The following is a 27664-nucleotide window of genomic DNA, read 5'->3' on the forward strand; positions in this document are numbered from 1 at the left end:
CAATGCTGCACAGCAACGTTGCAGCAGTAACGCTAGTTCAGTCTAAATCCGAACCCAATCTTAAAACTTAAAAAGCACTTCTTAAGCTTCAGAGCTGAGCCGATCCGCAATATTCCCAAAAAACAAGTCGAAGTTACTTCACAAACTCAGTGACCATGATTCGATCGGTCGGATTTCCTCCGGGATACCTAACTCCCGGCGCCGGCTGCGGATCGAACCGAAATGTTGTAGAACGGTTATGCAGTAATTTATTGGCTTCGTTTTTAACGGAATGTGGTATAAGGTGGTTAAAAGTGGGATAGACGCATTCCAGTGTGTTATATGACTAGATACATTTTTATTCATATCAGTTAACTTTTCATGGGTGTTATAAAATATTTTTTATATTTACACCCCATCTGAGACATATACAAATAATGTAATCTGTGTCTCAAATAATATGAAATGGTCGTTTGCGACGCATATCAGCTGAAAACAATATTATTTGAAAGAACCATATCACTTATATTGTTATTATGTGTTTGTGTATGTTTATGAAATTCAGGGTCGGCGTCGCTGCAAATTTCAGCGAGAGGTGCTAGCGGTACAAGGCATTTGATGGGTTAGCTTCGCTAAGAAAGTAGCCTCCAACGGAAAAATCGGACTTACTTTTAGGAAAGTAGAGAGGTGTAATAGAGAGTACTTTCTCCAGGCGTACTCGAGGATTGTATATATATAGCAACTGACATTTGGAACTCCGTAAGCGCGATATAGCGCTGTACATAATTGAATTGCGTTCTAGCTTGCTAACGCCATCTGTTAAGATAAAGTGGCATGACGTCGACAGTGACAAAGGAGACCCCACATAAGCTGATAACGTGGCACGATGTCGACACTGACAGAGGAGAAGCCACATCAGCCGATAATGAGGCATGACGTCGACAGTGACAAAGGAGACGCCACATAATCCGATAATGAGGCACGACGTCGACAGTGACAGAGGAGACGCCATATCAGCCGATAATGTGGCACGATGTCGACAGTGACAGAGGAGACGCCACGTACTTCACATAAAAATTGTACCACAAGGCGGAATAAAATAAATACCTATGAGCCACTTGCACCGTCCCACTAACCGGGGGCTAACCGGTTAAACCTGGAGTTACTATAGTTATCAGAGTTAATGTTTTAACCGGTTAATCCCGGGTTAGTGAGATGGTTAAAGTGGCGCTAAGTGTGTAAAGGTCCATTGGCTTTTCAGTTATATTTTCGTTTCTATGTACTGCGATTTTTCAATGTCACATCCAGTATAAGTACTTCATTAAGGCGTTTGCGAGCTGAAATGGTTTTGTTTTACGACTCTCTTGGGCCACGGATATATTTAGAAATGTATAGCCATTCTAATGCCATATTAATAATATTATAATACATACATTTTCTGTAATGTAATGCACACACGAGTTCGAATCTATTAGATTATTTCACATATATGATAATACTTTATTCGTAAGTTCACAACTATTCACACCCGTATTTGATTATGCAGTTCATAGGTACTGACATGATCGAAATTAAGGTTCACGTGACGATTTGTAAAAGGTACCCATTTGTTGTTAAAAACCTGATAAGCTATCATCATCCTCGAAATAGTGCGAAAATTTAAAAATAAGGGGTTTATTTTTCCGCAATCTCGTTCAATATTAGGTATGTTAGCCCTGTTAGTAATTGAATAAAAACTTTTAATCGTCCCAGAAAAACCAGTGAATCTCGTTTTATCATAGTTAATGGGGCACAGTGTAGGTATTTGAAACGATCAAAGTAATTAGAAGGGTCCTTTGGATCGAATTCAATTTCATTTATTTAATTTTATAGAAAGCTATGGCAAAGATATTGCTGAATACCTATTTTAGAGATAGCTGAAGTGACAATTTTTATGTTTAATTTGGAACAGTTAGTACTAATCTATTTAATTCACGTTTTATGTTATGACAATAGATGTTTTAAAAATGAAAATGTGAAGTTAAGTAGCTTAGAGAAAAATATTCGTTACAACCAAAAACGTATTCTATTTTATACGTTATTGAACAAGTTATAATTTAAATCACCTTTTTTAAATATTATTTTTAAAACATGAAGAACCGACAAAGTTTTGAAATCGAACTTTAAATGAATTGACGTTTATTGAGTCTATATATTTTAAGTAATTTTCAAATTGTGTACCGTTGACTGATTTCTTTTTTCAAAATTAATTAGGTTTCAAATGTTATAAGAGAAAAGGTATTAATCTGGGCTTTATTAAATCTATATCATTATGGTTTTGATTAAAGGAACATACTTCATTTATGTACGAAATATCATATGATATTTACCAGTCGCTTATCGGTGAAGGAAAACATAGTGAGGAAACTGGATTAATCCCAATAAGTCCTAGTTTAGAAGGTCCCACTAGGTTAGAAGGTTAGATGTCAGTCGCTTTCGTAAAAACTAGTGCCTAATTGCCTATGCTAATTCTTGGGATTAGTTGCCAAGCGGATCCCAGGCTCCCATGAGCCGTGGCAAAAATGCCGGGACAACGTGAGGAAGATGATGAGGCAATGTAATTCACTAATTTTATGAGGATGAAATCATGGAACCAGGGATAAAAAAATATTCATGTATTGTTACTGTATTGTTCAAATATATAATAGTTAACACCGCTCATTATTTCCTCCCTCCGAATTCTTTCTCAATCTGCTCCACAGTCTTCCCTTTTGTTTCTGGCATTGTTATATATATCAAACCAGCTCCTATAAAGTTGACGCAGGCAAAACAGAAGAACAAAGTATGTCTCCCGAAATATTCCGATATTGGCGTGAACAGGATAGCCTGTAACGCGCAGAACAACCAACCGGATGTCACGATAACACCAAGCACTTTTGTTCTCAGCTGAAACAATAATACATTATCAACTCGGAGTGTTATTGGAGCGGTACAAATTGTAAAATCTGAATACTACCCCAAAAGTCTCTTGAACTGCATCTTAAGACTAGAGGAAGCGTAGCGAGGAAATTAGAAAGAAACAAAAGAAACGGCGCGCCGCACGAGACTCAAGACGGAATATTTGGCAATCGCGCTGGTTTTAACATTTTACCGTAATAATTCTGAAAGTATACTTCTGTTTAAAATTTTGCTAATAAAATTTCTAGGCTATATAACTATTTTATACTAAAATATATTGCTGTGGTACTTGGTAGATATGTGACTGAAAATAAATGAAAATTAGACTTGTTTAGTGTTTTTTTTTTCTATCGAACCAACTTTCACCTTCTAAAGTTTTAGTTAGAGTCTATCCTTGCAAATATAGTCTAGTTTCTGTGTTTTTTTAATACGTGTAATAATTCAATATAAAAACTACTATTTTGCGTTAGCCGGGTCGCCGGGTCAAAATTATTTTCGTTGATTCGTTTTTTGTCCCCAAAAATGTGACGGAATGTAGCTGTTTGTAAGAGATGAAATTTACTTTTTATTTTTTCTCATGTAGGTAAATTATAAATATTATAATCTACAGCTCGAAAACCATGAAATAGCCCTTTCTTTTTTATTCATATATTTGATAGAAGATCTAAAGACAAGCGTGACAGAGTGGTCAGAGACCTTTAAGTCAGCTACGATTTTATCATATTTTGACTTGTACATGTGGTTTGATAGAATTGTAGATTGTAGTTTAAGCGTTGCTTTATTTTTAATGTGACATTTTTGAATATACTAATACTTTTGTTAAATTGAGTAATTAACTACGCTGGTCTTTACATGTATCCTCAAAACATTTATAGAAAAACGATGACGCATTCCGTCGTGTTTGTTAATAAATAGTTACGGTTACGGTAATGATTGTGGGCAAAAGATTACTTGTTTATTAAAATAATATCAACATAAAAGAATTACCTCTATGCTGAAAATTTCCGACATGACCACGTATGGTAAAGGATATAGCAGTCCGCTCGCATACAAGCATGCGCTTATACAAACTACTGATAACCAAGATGGAAAGGAACCTCCATTCTGTTGTATGAGAAGCAGTGCTCCTAATACCGCCAAAGGTACTCCGATTAAAATTGCACTTGTTATCATTAAAGGCTGGGAAAAAAAGTTTTAATTAGGCACAATAAGATTTTGTTATGTGAAATGAGAGTATTAAGGTGATAATGATAACTTAAGGTGACGTTCGGGTGTCAACTACAGCAGCATCACTGTTAGGCATTACTGCTTATAGCTTATTAGTGACGTTCGTATAGTTCGTGTCATTCACGATGACGCACAGATTTGCCAAATCTAACCTTTAATAATATGACAATACGAGTCAAGGCATATGTCTTCGTGAATGACACGATCTATAGCCGCGTTACTGACGCGATTAGAACGTGCAATCCGGTCATTATACGGCAAGTAATGCCACAACAGTAATGCTGCCGCAGTTGACATTCAGATATCACCTATAGATGATGCGTATTGGACCCGGGTATGTCCTTAAACTACATCTAAAAGAGAGGTATGGGCACTGTGAATGTCATCTCGCTTTGTGTGGCAGGGCACAGCATAGCGGATGTCATTCCAGATCTAGAGGGGAGCCCACCTAGGGAAATACCTCCACCTTACAGAAAACCGCAGCAAAAACTCATAGTATTGTATTTCTGCCGGAGAGTAAGTAAGGTTGCCAGAGGTCAACGAGGGTGCGGGGTGTTAGGGTCTGAAACACGCATGTAACACCTCTGGGTTGCGTCTATAGGCTACGGTGACTGCTTACCATTAGGTGGACCGTATGCTTGTTTGCCACCGACGTAGTATAAAAAAGTAAATCAAAATAATACCTTTCTTCCAAACTTTTCCACTGTGAAAACAGATAACAAGCACCCTAGTGCCAAAAGGGCAGGGAAAGACAGTGCCTGCAATTCTGGGGAAATTGTAACACCAGAGTCTTTAAGGATTACTGAAGCATAAGCGAGGATCGCATAATTTCCTCCCAAGTCCAGCAATGTGAGTGCAAGAAAAGATAAACAAAGAGCTCTTCTTGATATCTTGTTTGATACTGAAACATATAAAAACTGTTTGATAACAGAGTATCTATGTATTTAAATAGGTAGGTTTATTTACAAAGATCAAATATGTTTTATTCAAAAAACAAATTTAACTTAGATTAGTTATTTTCATAGTTGCAATATTTGACAGCTTCTTTATTCCTTTTGGACTTCATAAACGTTAGAATTAAAGACCATTCGAATTTTTGTTACGCATGTATAATTAACATTCGGAGAAACCTTTCTGCAAGTACCTTACCTACATAATTGTCATATGCACACCACATCACACAACAATACATGTAATACTTAACTATAATATAGTTGTCATTTTAATTCTAATACAGGTTCATTTAAGTGATGTGACCAGGAATATTTTTTTCTGACACACTAGAATCTTTTTTTATTGTTCCAACAATTGAAATATAGCGTTCTTATTTATCTTTACAATTAAGGAAATTATAAAATCAATAATTGTGACTTTCCAATCAAAATGTACCATATTGTCGGTTGTCTATGGTTAATTTCAAATTGAAGCAATATGGAAATAGTGCCTTACTGACAGCCGACCGATAAGTACCCTTTTGGTTAATAATGGCACAATTCTCTACGGAAGAACATTTTTTGATAAATTATCTAAATCTTTCTTGGAAATTTTCATCGCTTCTTGTTGTTGCTGATCACGTCTCATTGTCACAAATCAATCTTTTGAATATAAATTTAATAATCAATATTTACAAATAGTCTTCCATGATACTGCTGGTAAGTTTTCGTATGTTGCTATTTCATTTTTAGCAATTGAGATGTCCCTCTCCACTTCTTTGTCATTTTCTTCAACTCCTCTCAGCCACGCCATCACTTTAGTAGCTTCCTTAAAAAAAAAATTATAGCTTTATATTTATGGTAAATATATTGGGGTACCTACGTATCTAGTTTTATTCTGTTAGCATATTATTTTCGCATAATTTTATGTAAATTTTTAGGGGTTCCGTACCTCAAAAGGAAAAAACGGAACCCTTATAGGATCACTCCTGCGTCTGTCTGTCCGACAGCATATTTGCTCCAAAACTACTGGACCAATTCAGTTGAAATTTGGTACACATATGTAAATCTGTGACCAAAAGACGAACATATAACTAAAACAAATGAATTTTAAATATAGGGGGCACTTTTGGGGGGTAAATGAGAAAATTAAAATAGAAAGTTTTGCAAACTCAATCGTGTAAATCATGCAAAACATATTAAATATTGTGAGAATCTCAAATAAATTTTGTAAATGTAAAGTGTTTATTTAGAAGTTATTCAAGAGAATACACAAAAGTTACCATTGCCTCTCCGAGACTAACGGGCCTAAAATTTAAAAAAAAAATCCACAATATAGTTCGTTACCTAATTAGTAATTATATAAGAAAACATATTGTCTCTACAGTCAAGCGTGAGTCGGACTTATGAACAAAAATGCTTTTAGGTAGTTTAAGGGACACAGTCCCAATGATAGTTGTGCTACTGATTGATGCGATACTTATACCATTGTTCCGTGTTCGAGCACTACATTCATGCAGCTCTGTCTTCGGCATTCGATTTTAGGCACTTGTACCTACTATTTGTTCTGTATTTGATCCTACTCTCCCAGCTACTTTGCATCAGTTTTGCACATTGTTTTGCGCACATAGTAGCCTCAAACAAGAGCAATTGTAATATATTTCAGAAAAATTCCAAATTATTATTTTTTTACAGCTAGTTACAATTCCAAGTATTTTATTGTTGTAGTAATTATCAAACGACACCACTTTTTTTTTTAAATACGTCCATGGACTGATGCGATCACTATGTTAACACCGCGCATAAGGCTTATTTTAGCTCCGAATGCGTGGTTTCTTTCTAGCGCAAAATCAGCGCCATCTCTGTCAGTGGTACGTTCAATTCTTCAATTCTTAAATAAAATCTTTACATATAGCTATTATCTAGTTGTAAAGATATAAGCCACCGCGCCGTAACAAAAGTGTTATAGTGTTAAGTGTTAATAGAAAGCTGTTACATCTGGTTTTTGATCCGAGTCCGACCCTTTCGGGTTATCAAGACGGTTTACTCCCGTTTCATTTCAAAAAAACACATTAAAAATGGCGCGATGTAGGGAACTAACGGTACCCTTGGAACGCGAGTCCGACTCGCACTTGTCCGGTTTTTATTATTATTATGGGTTTATACGAGTATAAGCGACCATACTTTTCTTCACACAGTCATCTACGAAACAATTTAAGTTCAATTCGATTATTATGAAGGACAAATCACATTTGAAGATAAATAACATCCTATTATTTAATAGTACTTTCTAATACTGAAAAATTCCTTAGTTACATGGATATTTAGATATTAGCTATATAGATATTCGAGTATTACCTCAACTTTTCCTTTTTTAATTAAGAAAGCTGGTGATTCAGGTATTTTAAATAGCGCGATTAAATTTAGAATAGGTAGCCACACTACTATCCAGAGTACTGTGTAATATCTCATGTATCCTCCCATTGCATACATTACCAGCTGACCGAGAATCTGAAAAAAAAGTTAGCGTGTTTTACCATATATCGAAAAAAATAACTTATGAGCAAAAATGAATGATCTGAAAAAATTAATATTATCATTGACTGGGAAAACTGATACTAAATAGCGCTATTATCAATAAAAGTTTATTTGTAGGTATAGGTGTATTTTAAAATTGTGAGGGGCAGCTAGCAAATCTTCCATCACTAAGAAAAAAAATATCTCTTTAAATTACGACTATCTGAGCTTACTGATGCTTGTGATGACGCCTGTGAAGCAAAGTACCATTTTGGGTATGCCCACAGGAGACATGTATGTAAAAAGTATTAATTATTGCAATTTATAAGTAGGATAAGAAGATATACGGCAAAAAATACCGGATTAAGAAGAATATCTTTCTATTTAGAAATCTGCGGCATTGGTTCCAAAAGAGCATAAGGGCCCTTTTCAGAGCTGCTGGGGTAAAGGTTGACTCTACTATAATGATTGCCTTACTTCTATAGCAAAATACAGGAGATACGTGACCCTAATTGTTGTGTATGAACCAAAAATGTAAAATATAGAAAGAGTATACCCCTAAAAACATTCCGGAGGATCCCAGAACGCCTCTCAAGGAGTCCTGTGCGATTTCCTTAATGTATATAGGAGCGACAGTGAACACGCCCCCGCCGGCGACGCCCGCCATGGCCTGGGATACCATGAGGCATATAGGATGAGCTGACACCAGCTTCAATGCAAAACATAACTGAAAAAATGGGCAAATTAAGTCACACATACCAGCGGTCAAAAAACCACTCTCATACTAACGAAGTTACGCTCTCATTTCATATGAAACTAGGAACTAGGAATTCCCCCCAAATATGAGAAATCGCGATTCCCAAAAAACGTGCAATTGAAAGTATTATTATCGCAAAAATATACGCCGTGTATTTTTTAAACTCCGTTAATTAACGTAGTTAGAACACTGGTGTCTTTGAGAAATTAACATACTTTAAATTCAGAAATGTACCCTTGAAATTTCAAGAGTGCATTGGGTGTTTTTTCTTTGTATAATATATATTTTGTTGTTACACTAGTCTTATTGAGCTTACTGTGGTACTTACTCAGTTTGTATAAGAATGTCCCTATAATATTTACTTTGTCATTTTATTTATTTTTGGTATGATCATATTTAAAATTCATATTAAAGCATTATACTCTTTATTCCGTCAAACTTAAAAAAAATGCCGCCGTTTTGAATTCCTTCATTTTTAAATATATTAATAAATATAGGATATTATGCACGGAACACATTAAAGAGGTTGGAAAGGCGATGGCGCTCGATCCCCTCCACCTTTACTAACATTCGCGCAACTTTAATAAAAACTACTAGCGCACACATGCTCAACATCCAAACGGTGCGCTATGATTAGTCCGCGGTTCACCCACACTTACATAATTTTTCGTTGTGCATGTGCTGTGCAGAAGCACGTTTACGTGAGATTGACTAAGTCGATATTGTTATCGATGAAAAATATATGAATATTTATTTGAGAAAATATAGTAATGAAATTGGTGTAAAGTTTGTTTTGTGCATAATTAAATAATATTTCGATTATATTTAAATTTAATAAATGAAAGAGAACTTTAACAACGTATACGTAAATAGTTCATGAACAGCCTGAATGGTTTTATTAAATAATCTACTTAATCCATTTAATACCTTAATTTTTTTTTAAATATTTATTTCAAGCTATTTGGCTCATATCTGTACAATATTAGCACAACACAAACAAATACAAAATTAATGATTAAAATTAACAAATGTATATCAAGATTTACCTGCATATTATAATAGAAATACACAATAAAGACTAACTATAATAAAATGTACAATTAAAATTAAAAAAAAATTACAAAATATAATAATTTTCCTAATTAGCCGACGCCTGTCCTCATACGCGGCGGCGCGCATACGCATGGTGGCGTGAAAATAGGCCGTGCTCCGGCAAACATGCCCGAGGCACTGTGCAGTACCGGGGCAGCCCCACCACCGCCCTGAACGCATTATTGTACTGAACGCGGAGCGGGTTGTATGATCTCTGCGTGTTTATTTCCCACAGGCTACACGTGTACAGCGACATGCAGTACGCCTTAAAAAGCGTTATCTTCACGTCCCTACTACAACGAGCAAACCTGCGAGCCAACATAGATATTCGCCCTCGCGCAAACCCCCTCCGCTTCTGCTTCATGTCGACATCATACTTAAGGTCCGCAGCAACAATATGCCCTAAGTACTTAAAACTCTGTACTCTAAGAGAGAGAAAGAGAGCTATTTAATGTATTTAATCTCGTTATTCTATTTTGTCTAATAATAATAGGTAAAAACCTATTTTGCCTATTTTATCTATGTTATCTTTTTTGCCTATTTTATCTATGTAATCTTTTTTACCTATTTTAATCTTTATCCTTTATCTATTTAATCTTTTATTAATCTATTTTGTCTATATTATCCAATTTATCTATTTGATCTATTTATTATATCTTTCCGTTTAACCCATTTCATCTATTTAATCGATATAATTTATTTAAATAATCAAAGTATTTAATCCGTTATTATACAATACAATACAATACTCTTTATTGAACACCTCACATAGTTGACAATTAATATACAGAAACAAACAAAGACAATTTGATAGAGGTAACAACAGGCGGTCTTATCGCTTAAGAGCGATTTTTTCCAGACAACCTTTGGGTATCGGAGACAATAAAATTAGAATATACGGTAGGTGGCACAAAGAAAAACAACAAAATAATAATAATAATAATTCGAATAAAGTCGAATAGAATATAACCAAACAACACAAGACATTAATATGAATAAACATACTTAATACGTCTAACCATAAACACACATAGACATACATATATATTTTTTTAATCAATATGTTTTGAGATCATTATGATAATTTGTTAATTTATTGAATAGTTTATTTAAGTACAATATATTTTTTTACTTTAGTTACTTTATTGATTTTATCTTAATAAATTTGAAGAATCTTACGAATATACATGTTTTATCTTTTTTATATAAAAAGATCTATTTAATCTACCTATTACAAATTGATGAAAATGAATATTAAATATTTTAAGGATTTATACGAATTTTACTGATTTTACCTATTTTTTTTTTTCAAATTCATAGTTAAAAAATTCAGCTTTTAAAATATCATAAAAATAAAAGAAAATATGAAAGTTATGATTTACGAATTTCACTATTTCTTTAATTAAAAAAAAATATATATTTTATAAATTTTATTGATCGAACATTTTAGAAATTTTACTTCTTTAGTTTATTTTATGCTTCCATTGTATATTTAATTAGTTATAAGTACAAATAACATTTATACATATAATTATGAGGCTAAATTATATTACTTTACCACTGAAAAAATAAGAAACGATGTAATTGTTCTGTACTCATAATAAACATACATACTAGCAAAAACTAGAAAAAGATATAGATATATTTTACTGTCAAACACGGTCTAATCCCATTAAATAATTAAATTTATAAAAATCTTAATATTATATTACCGCTACTACGTGATATTATTTTGACGACCGATCTGGCCTAGTGGGTAGTGATAGCGACTCTGCCTATTAAGCGGATGGTCCTGGGTTCGAATCTCATGATGATGTGATGAGCACAGATATTTGTTCCTGAGTCATAGGTGTTTTCTATGTATTTGTATATTACATATATTGTTGTCTGAGTACCCACAAAACAAGCCTTCTTGAGCTTACTGTGGGACTTAGGCAATCTGTATAAGAATGTTCTATAATATTTATTTATAACAACATTTTTTGTACTAGCCAAGCATGGACTTTTGATTTAAATATGCTCATATATTTCTTTTACTTCTAAACAAAATAAATACACTATTATAAAATGTAAACGGTTTATTTAATGTGTACAAACTCAATTATATAACTAAACTGTCAAACTTAAAAACTAAATTTAAAAATAAGTAATACTAAACTTGTCGATAAAAATAAAAATGTCGAATTTCATGTTATGCAATTCTAAGTGTCGTTTTAAAATAAGAACGTAACCTTGATTGCGCCTATATGGCGGCAGCTAGATTCGTGTAAACAAAAAAAAAAAAAATAACGGGTCAACGTTTCGGATATTGAGGTGACCTTAATGAAACTGTAGGTTTAAAAAAATATGGAAAATTTATATTTATTTACAGTGTAAGTCAAGTGCGGGTTAATAAAATTGTACTTACAATCTGTGGAATGACTATAACGAATAAAGTCCAGCGTCGACCAATAGAGTCCGATATGTATCCGTATATTACTGCTGTGAATGTGGCTAGAACACTAATGCCACTAGCGATTAAAGAGATGTCGTAGTCGGATAGGGGGTAGCCAGCTGGGCTGCTCTCTGACTGCAACACGGGGATGGCAGGTGACACCCAGCCGCTTTGCATCCCGTATGTTAGCATGGTTATCGTAGCTGAAGATAATGTGCTATTGTTAAAAGGTTTAAATTCTTTTGCTCATCAGGTTTAAAAAAATATATAACCCAAGGTTAAAAAATTGTTACCCGTTAGATATATTTACATAATTATTGTTTGGTTTTTTGTTATAGTCGGACTTCTGGCTACCACTCCACCACTGTATAAATATTATCAGTATTATGTAGTTGTTGAAAACAAAAAGCTTTCAGTAGCTGAGGTTGGATTTAAATCAAAGACTCTCGTTCTCTACGTCAACATATAAACAACAACAAGTTGCGGAGACAGGTTATCTTTCCAACGGCAAAGATTAGTTACGATGGGCAAGGTGAAATCTGTTATTTAATATATCTAGATAAAACTATCTACCTAACAGATATATCTGCAAGCGATACTATAGTTTGGTTGCATTAGGAATTCACTAAAAGCATTATTGTCCGCCAGCCTGTAACCTGTAACCAATCAAATCTTCCCTATTGAAACAAGTTCACAGTGACCATTTGAAGGCATACTTTCTAATTGAGAACGATTTGATAGGTTACGTTACGGGCATGGCTAGGCCGGCAGACAATGATGATTTTACTACATACTTAACGCGAACGAACTAAACAAATTTTGGAAATTAAAGGAAAAATGTATGTTTTAAATTAAGAGCAATCGGACCGGTGTTCCTAAGGATTATCTATTATCTTCATGTCGACTTTCTCACAAATTAAGTCCGCTACTGTCCACTTACAACAAAACAGAATAATTATTTTATAAAAGCAATGTATTCTTTTTTATCTAAGTATTTAATTTTTCTATTATTTAATTAAACAGAAAAAGAAAGAACGAAAATGGGCTTGAAATATGTTTTAAGTCAGTCATTGAGACAAATTATTTGTGGTAATCTTGTAAACTTATGAAAACAGAATGTAGAAAGTTCATAAATGATATTTTAACTTCTACTACCAATAGGTACTTCAATCTACTTGATTTAGATGGAATAATATCTATTTAATCTAGTTAATATATTTAATCTATTTAATATATTTAATCTATTTAGTTTATTTAAATCTTTTAATGTCGATTAAAAGATTCGAGTAGTCGATTTAAGTATATAATTAATTTACTTAATTTAATTACGTATTTTATAAATTGACTTTTTTTTACTTTTTTAAAATTTATCAAATAATTTATTTTATTAATTTATTTTTGTAAGTAACGAAACATTTCATTAATTTATTCCATTTTAATATTTATTTTTAAATAGACGTAATAATGTAATTTATTGTTATATTTTTTAATATTACTTAAGCTAGTTTATTGATTGTATGAATTTTATTAAATGGGTGAAATTTATATTATAATGTTATAAATTTCAAGCATTTTATTAATCTTATGAATTTTATTAATTTTATAACAACAATCGTACCGTTTTTCCAAAAGGTCGCAAGATCGAATCTTGCCCGAAGCACTTACTTTTTTTTAAATTTTTCCTTTAATTTCAATTTTGTTACCTTCCAGGTAACCTCAGTGCGCGAGTCCGATTTGCACTTGCCGGTTTTTTTCTTGTGGATATTACCTACGTCATTTCAGTTTGTAAACAACGATATAAATAAATAGAAGAACTTACCAATAAAACCGACAAGCCATTGCTTATACACAGAAACCTTTTTAGAACTGTTGTCGTTAGATGTCATTTTAATAATACACAATTCAAAGTTTTTAAAATAAATATAACAAAGGTTATCGTCAAAATATTATTCAAACTACACTCCCCGCGTCATCGTGTTAAGTGCTATACAGAAGGTGACAAGTTGTTATTGTGTGTAGCCAACTGAACACACAAACACGAGAGCTCCTTAATCCGGTTATTAAATTATCGATTACTAACTGCTTTGTTAGTTAGAATTAAATTACTTATTAGAAAACATATTATGCACTTATGACTTCTGATTAAGGTAATATTTTTCGACGGAATGATGTGTAACGGTACAAATGTGATGTGTTGCAACTATTTTTAGCCTAGATACAGCTATTTGACTTCACCTTCAAGGTGTCAGTAACTATGTGTAATTATTTGTTTTAAATGTAATAAAGATAAGGATCACAACGGAACAATAAACCTGACGCAATAAGGGGATTTGCATTATTAATGGAAGACTCTTATGTTTGACCTCTTGTATCTAATGCATTAACAGAATGTACCTACTACAACCACAGGGGCCTATTTCTCGAACGGTATTAGACTAATATAATTAGTACACGAACTGTCAAATCGTATGGTTTACCATGGCAACACACCAATAATATTCGACTCGTATGGGTTTCCATGACAACACACTAAAAATATTAGCCTAATATGGTTCAAGAAATGGGCCCAGATGTCTCCAACTTCGTTGCGTTAAATTCAATGTAAGGATGAATGTATTTTCAAACGCAATGTGTTAGAAATTCAATAGTTATCTGCATTAGTAATAGTGCCCATAAATTAGTAGGTACCAACGTTTATACGTATTATGACGAAGTCTATCAAAGTAATCTTCTATGCTGCTTTTTCGCAAAGTTTTTTTATACTACGTCAATGGCAAACAAGCATACGGCCCGCCTGATGGTCACCATAGCCTATGGACACCTGCAACTCCAAAGGTGTTACATGCGCGTTGCCGACCCTAACACTCCGCACGCTCATTGAGCAGGTTCAGCTTTGGCAACCTTACTCACAGGCAAAAACACAACACTATGAGTAGGGTCTAGTGTGATTTAGCTGCGGTTTTCTGTAAGACGGTGGGAGGTCCTTCCCCAGTTGGGCTCTGATCTAGATCTGAAAATGCCATCCGCTGTGCTGTGCCCTACCACACTAAGCGAGATGACATCAATATGTGGATTGATGATGATTATGTTATCTGTTAGAGATGTTGACGTCTATGTAGGTATATATTTTTTGATTTGACAAGTGGCGGTATACAGTGTATCCAGGCAAACTAATCGGTCTAGGAGCAATTTATTTCTCTAATACCATTCTGAAGGGAAAAAATGTTCGCCATTAGTGTTTTCACGCACAATTGTTTTTACGTTTGGTTATTCAGACCGCTAAACGAGCGAACATCAATCGAAATGAGAAATAGTATTCTGTGATGAATTGAAGTAAGGTTGTAGGACATATTTATTTAGTTTATAATTTTATATGGCAACTGCAATAAATGTCACGTTACCCTGAATGTCGACATTGCTTTTGACATTTCCTGCAGCAACGCAGCTTTAACGCTAATGTTGTCTTAATCGGAATGTTATCTTTGTCTGTAGGATATTCTCTATTCGGTTGAATGTTTTTTTTTATATTATTTTAAACCACGCATTTGCACAAACAGCGATATTTGGTGAAGTGGAACTGCTGATGAAGACCAGAATGGAACTCTTCCATGACAAGTATTTACGTTTAGCGGCTATTTGTAATTGATGATTACGAAGATGCACTGTGCTCGTAAATAATTGTAATGGCATTTCAATCTGTTTTGTAAGGTCGGTTTCTTCTATTTAAGATTATTGCTTGATTGCTAATAACCTTGCTTATCATAAAATGATAACCACAGACAGGTGCCAGGGCTGAACCAATAAGACTATCAGGTTCATTCTTCACATTTGCGCCTGCGTCTAAACTCTGTCAAACCATACTAAATGTATGAAAAGTTTGACGGAGTTGAGTCTGGTCGCATTCATATAATTTGAGAACGACCCACCAGAGCTTAGTTAACTTTGAAAAAAAAAAAAAAAAACAAATATATTATTGCGTCAAGTATTCAGCTAAGTAAAGGTGATGTTCGGATGTCAACTGCAGCTGCATTACTGTTGCGGCGTCATAGTTGCCGCCGGCGCCGCTGCTGTGAATATCCTTGATAAAAAGAGTGACGTTCGGCGCCGCATTATATTGCTGCGTTATAAAAACATTCATTCCGTCACTCATTGATCTATCACTTGTGACGTCGTTGTTTCGTTAGTACGCACTATATACGCACAATCAACGTCACGAACTGTCAAAAACTACAATGATGATGATAGTTTGGCCCAACCGGTCCTAAACGGGCCCACTGATTCACAATCCGCCGGACGGTATCGGCCTTTCAGTTAGAACAAAAAGTTGACAGTTCTGAACAACTGACCGGCCGATACCGTCCGGCGGACTGTTAATCAGTGGGCCTCTTATGAGCTACGTAGTAATGAGGGAATAAAGTAGTGATGAGGGGCATGAAGGCCTTTTATTACTACCTATCCTCAGAATGAATGTACAATTGTATATATCAAATATATATTATTATACGGTGTATAATAATATGTTAATATACTAATGAATAGCAATTGTATGAAATAAACGTATTGATGTTAAGATGTTATATTTAGGATAAATGTAACAGGACAAAAAAAAATGTTTGTATATCGAACAAAAATAAAATTACGCATTTGCCTACAACACCTTTCCCATTCGCTATTTTCAAGTAGTTTTTTTTTTTTAATATAAACATACTAGAAACGTTTCGATTAAGAGAAAGAACTTGTTGCTTTTCTTGACTGTAATAATATTAGCATTTGTGATTGAAGATGAAAGAAATTTTCCAAAGTGTTCTATTTGATTTGACGAAAGTATTCAATTTGATCAAAATTTTTAATTGATTTATTAATTTCGTTCTACAAGTTACGATTAATTTAAGAAACGTTTGTGTTCCATCAAAATTTTGAACCTATGTATATCTGTACCTATACTGTTACTGTTACAATAACTAGAGTCAGACCAAGATAAGTTGGCAGCGATTTTGTTAGCCCAGTCTGTGCAAGTGTTAAGTAAACGTCAACATTTCATAGAAGTTTCACGTTTAAAATAACACTTGCATTCTCTGGGCTGTCCAAATCCTTATCATGGTTTGACTCTTATATACCTTTAATTTTATACGCAGGTAAAGAAATACTAGACCGCATAATTTTGTCATCGTCGTTCACTTCTCGCAGCCAAGCCGTAATTTTAGTAGATCCTTTAAAAAAATGTTCAGGCAGAAATAATCAATCAAACAGTAAATGTGTTTTAAAACAAATAATTGAATACAGTTTTTAGGGTTCCGTAACAAAAAGGTACACAAGGTAAATCAATCCAAAGGCAAACTAAAAATATATTAATATAGTCAGATATATATATACAAATATTATAATCATACATTTGTATGTACAAACCAGATAATTATAAATCAGATATACGTTTTAATTTTTGACCTATTTTTATCGGAAAGAAACGCTAAAAGAAGGTATAAGACTGATACTAACCAATTAACATCTTCTTATTTACTTTGTGTTAAGTTTATTGAAGAGTTTTTTACGCAGAAAAGTTATGAGGTTCCTTATTTTTGCTAAAGACTTCTCCTAAATATGATGATTGCTTCTATCCAGAGAGAAGGATACTGACAGTTTTTTTAAATAAGAATTTAACGCTTATGTTTCAATTGTTTTTTCTCACTTCAACGCTCACATCGATAGACAATAATCCTTTAGTTTGAGAAGAACATAAAAATTCAAATGGCTTGTAAATTTTACTTCAATAAAAATCGAACTAAATGGCTGAGCAATTCCACCTTATTTGATTTATAACATCGTAGAGCAAGTTCATAAATTATTATTATGAGAACAAGCACTCAGGACCATGGTTACCAATTATAAAATTAGGTTTGAAAGTTTAAACTTAGGCATCATAATTATAGGTGCTTTAATGTGTAAACACATGCTTCGTTTATCCATTTATGTTTATTAAGAGGCTTTCACAGATTTTTGACAAGTTTTGAGTCTTTATTCCTACATTTGCACTACAGATAGAATTGAATTATAAGACAATCGGTTATCGGTTCTTCAATATTTTATCTCCATGCTGATCTGCCGGATTTTGAAAGAAATTAATACTTATTACTTATGATTTCTTAAACTTTGTCTAAAACAAACACTTTTTTTGTTACTCGATTGCTGTGAAGGATCTTACATATACGAAATCTACATATTTGGGTTCGTCTTTGACGTCTCTAAAAACTTGTTAGAGATTTTAATTTTAAACGAATTAACACTAAAGACACACAGAAAACCAGTTTTTTGGCCCAAAATCGTTCAACTTTGATGCCAATATCGAAGACAATGAACTTTGAAGTAAATATGATCCCATATTGCTTAAAGGCGTTGCTGTTAATATGTATGATAAGCTAGAAGGTCATTGGCACCAGGGAGCCCCTTAAAACGCATATGTTTTAATTTTCTATGCACAAAGAAAGACTGAAGAGATGTATTCCACATTACCTCATTTCGGCTCTTAAAGAACATATTATTTACAGTCGCACATGTACACGGATAATGACTTTACAAATGTCATTTGCGCGGGTAATTTTGAAGGATAACGACTAGTAATGCAGTAATCTGCAGATCCTAAGCGGCCACAGATGGTACGGCGCTCCTGAACGTACATATATGGGTACACCGACTTTTTAAATAAACGGACTTTTGCTTTTACTCACGTTGGGATCCGTGTAAGAAAATATATATTATATTCAAAGAAATACCTTTTCGTAAAATGCCACGTTAATTCTAAAATTTAATGTATCATCTTTTTTCGACTGCGGGCAGCAACCGCACGATCCGCCGCGCTTAAATTTAACCCTTATGGTGGTATAAAAGGCTCGGAAATTACAGAAGAAACGCCCCAACCGCAAGGCAACATATCACATCGACTGATGTATGTTCCCGTGAATACCCGTTTTTTTAGTAAAAAAGCGTTTTTCCCTTGTTAACTTAAACTAGTATTTTTTAACTGGGGTTTATTAATCTAAACTATTTCCCGCAATGTGTTTTGAGTGGAAGCTAGTTTTGACGGTTTTTTTAGTTATATAAAACTAGGTTAGTCAAAGCTATAGTTTTTACAAAGGTTCAGAAAAACTACGCGTGTTGTACGCTCACCTGTAATAGTATTATGCAATAAAGCGGTTCAGAACCGACCCTGCAGTATTCAACCCTCGTGGGAAACACACATTACTTTAATAGCGCCTTTATAACACCCTTATAACATAAAAACATTTAAAGCACATAATATTTCCAATAACGCGAAACTCTTAATTATGGAAGTCGGTTGGAAAGATACCGGATATTAAAATTTGTGCTCGATTAATAAAATCATGATCCGTTAGGTTTTGTGGTGTTGAACTTTCTGGCTTTTGGCGCTTTTAGAACTGAAACATGACTGTTCCTTTGTTGTTGCTTTTATTCTTTTATTATTTTTAGTTACACTTTGTATATTTTGCTAGACACATAATAATATATACGGTTTTTTTGTATACTACGTCGGTGGCAAACAAGCATACGGCTCGCCTGATGGTTAGCAGTCTCCGAAGCCTATGTACGCCTGCATCTCCAGAGGAGTTACATGCGCGTTGCCGACCCTAATAACCCTCCCTCCCCTCGTTGAGCTCTGGTAACCTTACCGGCAGGAACACAACACTATGAGTAGGGTCTAGTGCTATTTGGCTGCGGTTTTCTGTAAGGTGGGGGTACTTCCCCAGTTCGGCTCTGCTCTGATCTGGAATAGCATCCGCTGTGCTGTGCCCTACCACACAAAGCGAGATTTAAGGACGTACCCGGACATACACGGTGTGGAGAGAATAATGTTAAAATGGAGACTGTTTCGTAGTCTTCTTAAATATTCAGCAGTTAGCTTGTAAACATGCCCGGTACCATTAGCAGGATGAGACGCTTTGTCGCGTGACTGGAAATACATTTTCAAATCACCTATTCGAAAAAGGGCTTTTTCGTCCCTGCTAGGAGGGATCAAAGTTCCACTTTTCTGTTATAAGATACTGTTTACTACATTAAAATTTCTGACATTTTCGTATTCCGGCCGCATTACTGACAAACGGCCAAAATTCCTGACATATCAGGAAAATTCCTGACGTCTGGTAACCCTATGTCAATAGCAGTTGATGCATACTGCAAAATTACTTCCACGTCGGGCGTTTAACACTTGAATCGCTCACTACACTTGGGATTCTATTTTAGAATCCCGGGCGTAATCCTTCGCTCCGTTCATGATTTAATGTACGCCCTCGCCGTAAAGATGTAATTTTGCTCCCTTATGACACAATCTACTATTCCTTCACCTCTAAAGTTATAGCTGTTTTTCACAATCCATAAGTCCCGCGGGAACAATATAGGTCTTTGTCCTTCAGTACACCTGCATGAAATAAGATCTTTTTCGAGCAAGTGTGATGAAAAAACAATACCTCACTCATTTCAAGGCATTGAATGTCGACTGTCTACCCTCCAACAAAGTCAAGTAAAATCGAACAAACTCCGAGAAGTGAGTGTAAAGATCAATAATCGTTCTTCTCATTAATTTGCCATTATTGTTCTTTAGAGTAAAATCAAGAGTCTGTAATTGAAACGAAGTTTTGTTTTTGTTCATGTTAATTACTAAAGATTCGCTTGTTTGTGCATGAATTCCTTTACACGTGTATTGTATTCTATATTTCGTAGATCGCTGGACAAAAATGCTTTAAGGATTCACAGTACATCGCAAGCTGCCTTGGGCTTCTCTTAGCCTATATTTTAATATGCATATTATTTTATTGGTAATATATAATTACATGTCAATATTTTAAATATATTTTTTTTAGTTTAAGACTAGGAACTATTGCAAGTGAATAATTCTTTATGACCATAGAACGCCTGCTCTATCAGCCATTTTTTGAATTTTATTTTAAATGTTGCTAAATATTGCACTCGGGAGGTGTAGAGTAGAGATGATTTCACCCGAGAGGTGGTTACAGATCTTGCGATCCCTGACGTGTGTGAGTTTTCCTGACTTTAAGAGTTGGTGTGGCACGCAAGGTAGCTTTCCAGCGTGCGCGCTGCTGGTCTCATACCTGGCTACGGTACAGTTAGGCGTTGCGTCTACTTCTTCCCGTGTGGTTACTGCCATATTGAAAATAAAAAGAAATGGCAGAGCGAAAATGCCCAGTGACTTAAAGTGTGGCTTGGCAGTTTCCGTTTGAGGGATTCGCACTATAGCTCTTACTGCTCGTTTTTGTAGACGAAAAACTCTCTTCCAACCAGCGGCTCCCACCTACAGTTCGACCCCATACTGAAGGTGCGAATCTATGAACGCAAAATAACACGATCGAACCATTACCGTCGGAAGTAGTCTCGCCAATTGTTTAAGTTCCTAACATGCCGTAGGTAGTCTACTGCACACTTTGCCTATGCGATAGTTCCATGTGAGACTGCTGTTCAACTCGAACCCAAGAAACGTGGAATTCAGAACTTGGTCGATGAGCGTACCGTTAGCCAATACTGACAGCGGTCTCGTTTGCCGACTAGATAGGTCAAAGTGGATGAACTGGTTTTTTTTTTGTTTTTAAAATAAGTCCGTTAGTCATAAACCACTTTGACACTGATGCAGCCGTCAAATTTGATTTATGTTCAAGCTCGTCATAGGTCGATTCGTTCACTACCACAGCCACATCATCACCGTACATAAAAATGTGTGTCCGATATCAATGGCGTTCGGAAGGTCGTTTAGTAGTAGCGTAAAGAGGATATTGGATACGGACGAACCCTGTGCTACGCACATACTCGTGGTGACTGCGTCTGAACGCACTTGACCGCTATCAGCGACTACAATATGCAACCTGTTGCGTAATAGGTCAGCCATAATTGCAAGTCTTCAAAACCGTAGCGTTGCAGCTTGTTGATTAGGACTTTACGATCCGTGACGTCGAATGCTTTCGACAAGTCGCAACACAGTAACTTTATAAATTGTACGTTTTAAAACAACTCAATTCTGAACCGAGTATCGCTGATATTTCAATGAAAATGTTAGTTTTCTCCAGTAAAAATTCAAGTAGCCGATAAAGTCTTCCCTCGCAGATTCAGGTAACAAGTGACATACTTTCAAACTTGCATTAATATGGAACAAAATTATAATATTTTCCCCAGTGAATTTGGCAAAGTCAATAAATCAGGAGACCCAGTCGCCACCTGTCGCTTGCGGCATTTATTAAAAAAGTTCCCATTGTTCTGAAAGGAATTTAATTCGTGAAATTTGACCTTGCGTTAAGAATTAATCTCAACTCATTAATTCAGGGCTCAAGTCCATAATGACTCCTTTGAGGAGACTTGAGGAGGTGGTGTGTTAATGTAATTTTTGAAGCAAGACCAATTACAGTTTTCGATGGGACGCACTTATTTTAAAGTGGAATGCATTACACAAGGGATGTAGTTGACATCAAACAATCCTTTGCTTGTTTTTACGGCAAGGGTAAATAATAATTTATTTTATTCATTTCGGTTATTTTTATTAATACGTGAAACAAAATTAACTATATAAGTATGTATTTCATATTAAATAAGCTAATTTTATTTATCTAAATATTTCTCGCGAAATTTAAGTCTACAACAGTAAGACAATACATATACATACACACTACTTACATAATTATATACCTACATATATACTTATATACAATACTATATAATTCTTTTACAACAACAATTTTACAATACTATATAATTCTTTTTATATACAATACTATATAATTAACTACATCGCATAAGTACATTATTATTAAACTTAGAGGTTTAAAATGCCAAACGAAAAATGCATAAACACTAGCATAGGTACATAAGTGCCTTCGGTAATTCACAACTATATTCCATATCACCTTCAGTTTAACCGAGATACCTAAGTATTTTGATTAAAACGCAAACAACTGAAACTAATCTATACAAAAAATCGACCGTACACACTGATTCTTTCTATTCAAAAAGATATCGTCAGTGATCTTTTGTTCGGTAACGTATGAAATAATAATTTCTTTTATAACACCGCAACAATAAAAAAAATACGATTTCACTTGAATACATAACAGATTGTCGTATGTGACGAAGCAAACAAAAACTATGATATCATTTAAAAACATTTTTTATAATACCGTTTGTTACTTGAAAAATATTTTTCTCTTAATTATGGCTCTTTCATAACTATAATCCAATAAACATATTATCAAGAGGAGGGTTTTGTACATATCTTATACCTTTAAACGAGCAATTCTTGTATATATATATTTCTGTGATCTCGGAAACGGCTCTAACGATATCGCTGAAATTTGGTATATGGGGGTTTTTGGGGGTATACAATCTATCTAGATTAGTCTTATGTTTGGGAAAACGCGTGTTTTCGAGTTTTCATGCGTTTTTTTTTCGACGCAGAATATGATCGCTAATTTTATTTCGTGTTGCCGGCCACTGTCCGTCTGGTCCAGCGGGTTAAGACTCTTAAGACGGACTGCTAAACGAGTGTTACGGGTTCGAATCTCGCCCGGTGACTAACTTTTGTTTTTTTTTTTTATGTTCAAGTTTATTTTTTATTTTTTTAATTTTTATTGTTTTAGACAAGTTTAATTTAGTAAAAAAATGTAGTTAAGATTATGACCTATAGACCACCATATTACAATAAATAGTTATAACCGAGCAAAGCTCGGTCGCCCAGGTACTTATAGTTATTTAAAAACAACTACACTGAAAGCTGTCAAAAGTGACATTTCTGTTTTTAAAGTTCCGTACCTCAAGGAAACGGAACCCTAGGATCACTTTGTTGTCCGTCTGTCTGTCTGTCTGTTTGTCAAGATCCTTTATCTCAGGAACGCGTGGAGGTATCCAGTAGAAATTAAAACCATATACCTACTCAGGTATCTGTCGACCTGAATGCTGTGAGGCTGTGAAGTGCTTCCGGTTCGAGCGCCATTTTGATAGTCACGCCTCATGATTAATTCCTTTGTTTTTTGCTCATTGATATTGTTTAAAGTGTAATATTGATAGCTTATTATACAGTAAAGTAATGTGGTAGTGTGCAGTGAATGGAAAATTAATCATGAAACGCGTTTATCCACCATTTTGAAGTCAAGTCCAGCTATTGCTTTACAAGAGCTGGTAAAATCACCGTACGCTGTCTTGTACTAAGCGTACAATTTTAGTAGTATTTAAAGGCGAAAAAGTTTCACTGAAGCCATAATTTTAAAAGAATTAATGAATGCCGAAGCTGTGAAAAAATTAAACTTCTAAATTAACGTAAAAAAAGATACGACTGTTTATGCCGTAAATAACGTATAAGGGTCAAACTCAAAACTATGTTACGTCTTTCCTGCAGACATACCCAAAAGTTAAGGGCTATAACAGTTGTGTGCAATATAATAGCAGTACACTCTGCGACGAAGATCGTCTTATTGAAAAGTTTATTTTTTTCTGGATGACTTAAGTGTAGATGTAAAGCTTTGATTAGAAATAATAGGAAAGATTCTAAATTACAATTATAGTACACAATTGTATTTTTTCGTTGGGTTTTACGTTTTTATAGGAATTTCCGCAACTTAGTAAACAGCCGATTTTCATGATATTTTTTTTTACTTCCAATATCATTTAAGTAAAGGTTACAGTTACAGTAAGGTTACAGGTTGCAGAATAATTATATAAAAAAATACAATATTATTGATCTAAAGTTATAGTTTTCCCTTAATTTACATGCTCTTGGATGGTTACAAAGACAAACTATGCTGTTCAAGCCAATCCTTGAGGTAGTTAAGGCCCATGATCAACCTAGTATAGATCGTGTCATTCACGAGGACGCGTGCCTTGACACGTATTATCATGTCATTAAAGATTAGATTTGACAAATCTGCGCGTCTATATCAGCAGATTTTGTAGAAGCGTAGAGGACTATCTTATATACAAATCATAATATCATAAATGGAGGGTTAATTCAAAGAGGCTTGTTCTGATTGTAATGTTATTAGATGTGTCCATTGTGTGTTTGCGTGTTCCAATGTCATATACGATTTTTATACCTTATGGGAAAAATATATCTCCGAAGCATAGAAATGTCTGTAATAAAAAATAATTGGAAATAAGTATATTATCCTATGTTTGAAATTTTAAACTACGAAACCTACTTACTCAAATTATACAAAACGCTGCACGCATAATTTTGTACTACGAATAACTAAATATTAAAAATTATTTGAATGTTGAGTTTGCGGTGTATAAACAGAGCATATAGATTAAGTACTGGTGACAAGCTCTTAAATAAAGAGAAAAAAAAAAGATTTAGTACTGCTAGTGAACCCTAAAAAAAGGTAAGTGCATTTGTAACCTTTTTGACCTTTTCTACCATGTGGTATTTTATTCACAAACAAAAATAACGAAAATAAAATAATGCGAAAGTATAAATATTCTAGCAAAAAGGATTAAACATTAGTTCTTTCCAACCAGCCACGACATGAAGCTCATAGCAGGTTAGTTTAAATTTTTGATTTTATTATTATACTCTTTATTGATTTTATAATTTTGGATCTAACTTGAAATAGGTACTTACTTATATTTTAAATTTGTTGTCTACTTATATAAAATTCGTATAAAAGAAGCTATCATTTACAAACCAAATTTAAATTTGTTCATGTTTTTTTAAAAAATGAATGTATACATCCCGGTTAGGATATATCAACAGCCAAATAAAATAAAATTACACATACATTTTCCACTTAGGTATCTTGATGTTGGTTGCCAACCTGGTCGCTGCGTTGGCAGCGGGGACTGTCGTGCCCACTTCTGGGTCTTCGAATTTGTATGCCGAATGCAATTATCAATGTCCAGTAGTAGCTCCAGTCTGTGGAACCGATGGAAACACTTACTCCAGCGCGTGCTACTTGGAGTGCGTCAAGACAAAAGAATCTCATGACGGGAAAGTATCTGTAAGAGTCAATGTTAGTTCCTCTGGACGTTGCCCTGAGCAGCCCTGCATATGCCCAGCTGTAGTAGATCCAGTTTGTGGAACCAATGGATGGACATATCCTAATAGATGCCAGCTGGAATGTGATAGCGCAAGGCATCAGCGATATGGTTATCCACCTATTTATGTAAAGAGCCTTGGCAAGTGCCCTGAACCAGGATGTGTTTGCCCTGAATACGAACAGCTGGTATGCGGTACCGATGGACGAACATATGGAAATCCTTGCAAACTCAACTGCGAAAGCAAGAGACAACAAGAACTTGGGCGCCCTCCGATTTTCATCGCTAGCTACGGTCGTTGCCCAGCGCCTCTATGCAACTGTCCAACAATAATTTCCCCCGTTTGCGGAACAAATGGTCGAACCTACAGGAATACCTGTTTTCTGGAATGCGCTAGCAGGGAAAATACAAATAACGGTCTACCACCAATATACGTCCAGAAGTACGGCGTGTGTGCCGTAGAAAAATGTGTTTGTCCAGCTGACGTAAGTCCACTTTGCGCTAGCGATGGGAATACTTACAACAATGAGTGCGCATTGCAGTGTCAAAACGGCATTCGGTTTGCTCTAGGTCAACCGCCTTTAACTAAACTTTACAACGGACCTTGTAAAGGTTGCGTATGTCCAAAGAACTATGACCCAGTATGTGGAAGCGATGGCAAGACCTACGGAAATTTATGTTTACTAAAATGCGAGAACCAAAGACGCTGGTACCAAAATCTTCCACCGCTGACGTACACCAAAGGCGAATGCGGTTGCATCTGTCCATACAATTGGAAGCCTGTGTGTGCCAGCGACTTCCAAACGTATCCTAACGAGTGTGTTTTGGGTTGTGAGAATCGGCGCCGCGTTCACGCTGGTCTACCAGCACTGTATATCGTCCATTATGGGGAGTGTGGCTGCAATTGTAATCCCAACTTTAAGCTCGAAGTCTGCGGCTCTGACGGACGCACATACTTTAACATCTGCTGGTTCAATTGCGCGAATTTCTATCTTATTCGCAACGGCAAGCCAGCTATCACCATTATTAAGAATGGCCCTTGCTAAATGTCAGTAGATAACCAGAAAATTGATAATTTGTGTTTTAGGCTATTATTATTGTCAAAAGTAGGCAAAATAAATATATGATTCTAAATTCAGAATATGACTTTCATTTTAAATATAATTTTATGTTAACTCTTTGAACGCCTAGAATGCCTGTGAACGCACGGAAAGTATTATTAATAGGAGTAGGGTTTATTAGTAGGACGGTAGAATAGCTTTTTGAATGTAACGAAATAGCGGTAATATTTCAATGAAATTCCATTTCGAGAGATAACGGTTTCCACCAACTAAATCTTAACAAATCACTATGATTTTGATGTCGATCGCTTCTGCATAATATATTCTAGCGTTATAGGTTACACTTTTTTTTTGAAAAAACACAATTGTTTTGCAAATTTTGAAAGAAAAGGAATACCTAAATTTTACTGAGAAATACGTATATAATATTTTAATTGTGTTAATAAATCATGGAGAATGGAAAATACTCAGACGTGGAAAAACGTTTTCTCTTTTTGTATGGACGATCACGTAGTATACTTCCCTCTTAAACGCTATGACGTGTATCCACGTTAAGAAGTAATAAATCAATTATGTAATTAATTGGTCTAAAATAAATATGTTTCATCAATTTTATCATAGCTCAAGACCTTTTCCTTGATTACTTCAAAGTTTTCTGATTTTACATAATTTTTAATTTATTATATTTACCAAC

General features: G+C 34.7%; 2 protein-coding genes across 4 annotated transcripts; one reads left to right on the forward strand and one right to left on the reverse strand.

Annotated features, from left to right (window-relative positions):
* Positions 1-2618: 2618 nt before the first annotated feature.
* On the reverse strand, positions 2619-14889 carry LOC133516409 (facilitated trehalose transporter Tret1-2 homolog). Of its 3 annotated transcripts, none has more exons than XM_061849329.1 (8): positions 13695-14889; positions 11849-12078; positions 8149-8319; positions 7434-7586; positions 5772-5904; positions 4827-5044; positions 3904-4095; positions 2619-2904 (listed from the first exon to the last, which is right to left on the reverse strand). In XM_061849329.1, exons 1-8 carry the CDS (start codon positions 13759-13761, stop codon positions 2680-2682), a joined length of 1389 nt encoding a protein of 462 aa, XP_061705313.1. In that variant the 5' UTR covers positions 13762-14889; the 3' UTR covers positions 2619-2679. The 3 variants fall into 3 exon arrangements, with proteins under 3 accessions (XP_061705313.1, XP_061705314.1, XP_061705315.1); XM_061849330.1 differs by lacking the exon at positions 13695-14889 and adding an exon at positions 12186-12892; XM_061849331.1 differs by lacking the exons at positions 11849-12078; positions 13695-14889 and adding an exon at positions 9396-10133.
* A 10316-nt stretch (positions 14890-25205) lies between these two features.
* LOC133516410 (serine protease inhibitor dipetalogastin-like) lies at positions 25206-27334 on the forward strand. Its single transcript, XM_061849332.1, has 2 exons — positions 25206-25416; positions 25667-27334. Exons 1-2 carry the CDS (start codon positions 25401-25403, stop codon positions 26953-26955), a joined length of 1305 nt encoding a protein of 434 aa, XP_061705316.1. The 5' UTR covers positions 25206-25400; the 3' UTR covers positions 26956-27334.
* Positions 27335-27664: the final 330 nt, after the last annotated feature.

This window comes from Cydia pomonella, chromosome 3 (assembly GCF_033807575.1).
Source record: "Cydia pomonella isolate Wapato2018A chromosome 3, ilCydPomo1, whole genome shotgun sequence".
NCBI lineage: Eukaryota > Metazoa > Arthropoda > Insecta > Lepidoptera > Tortricidae > Cydia > Cydia pomonella.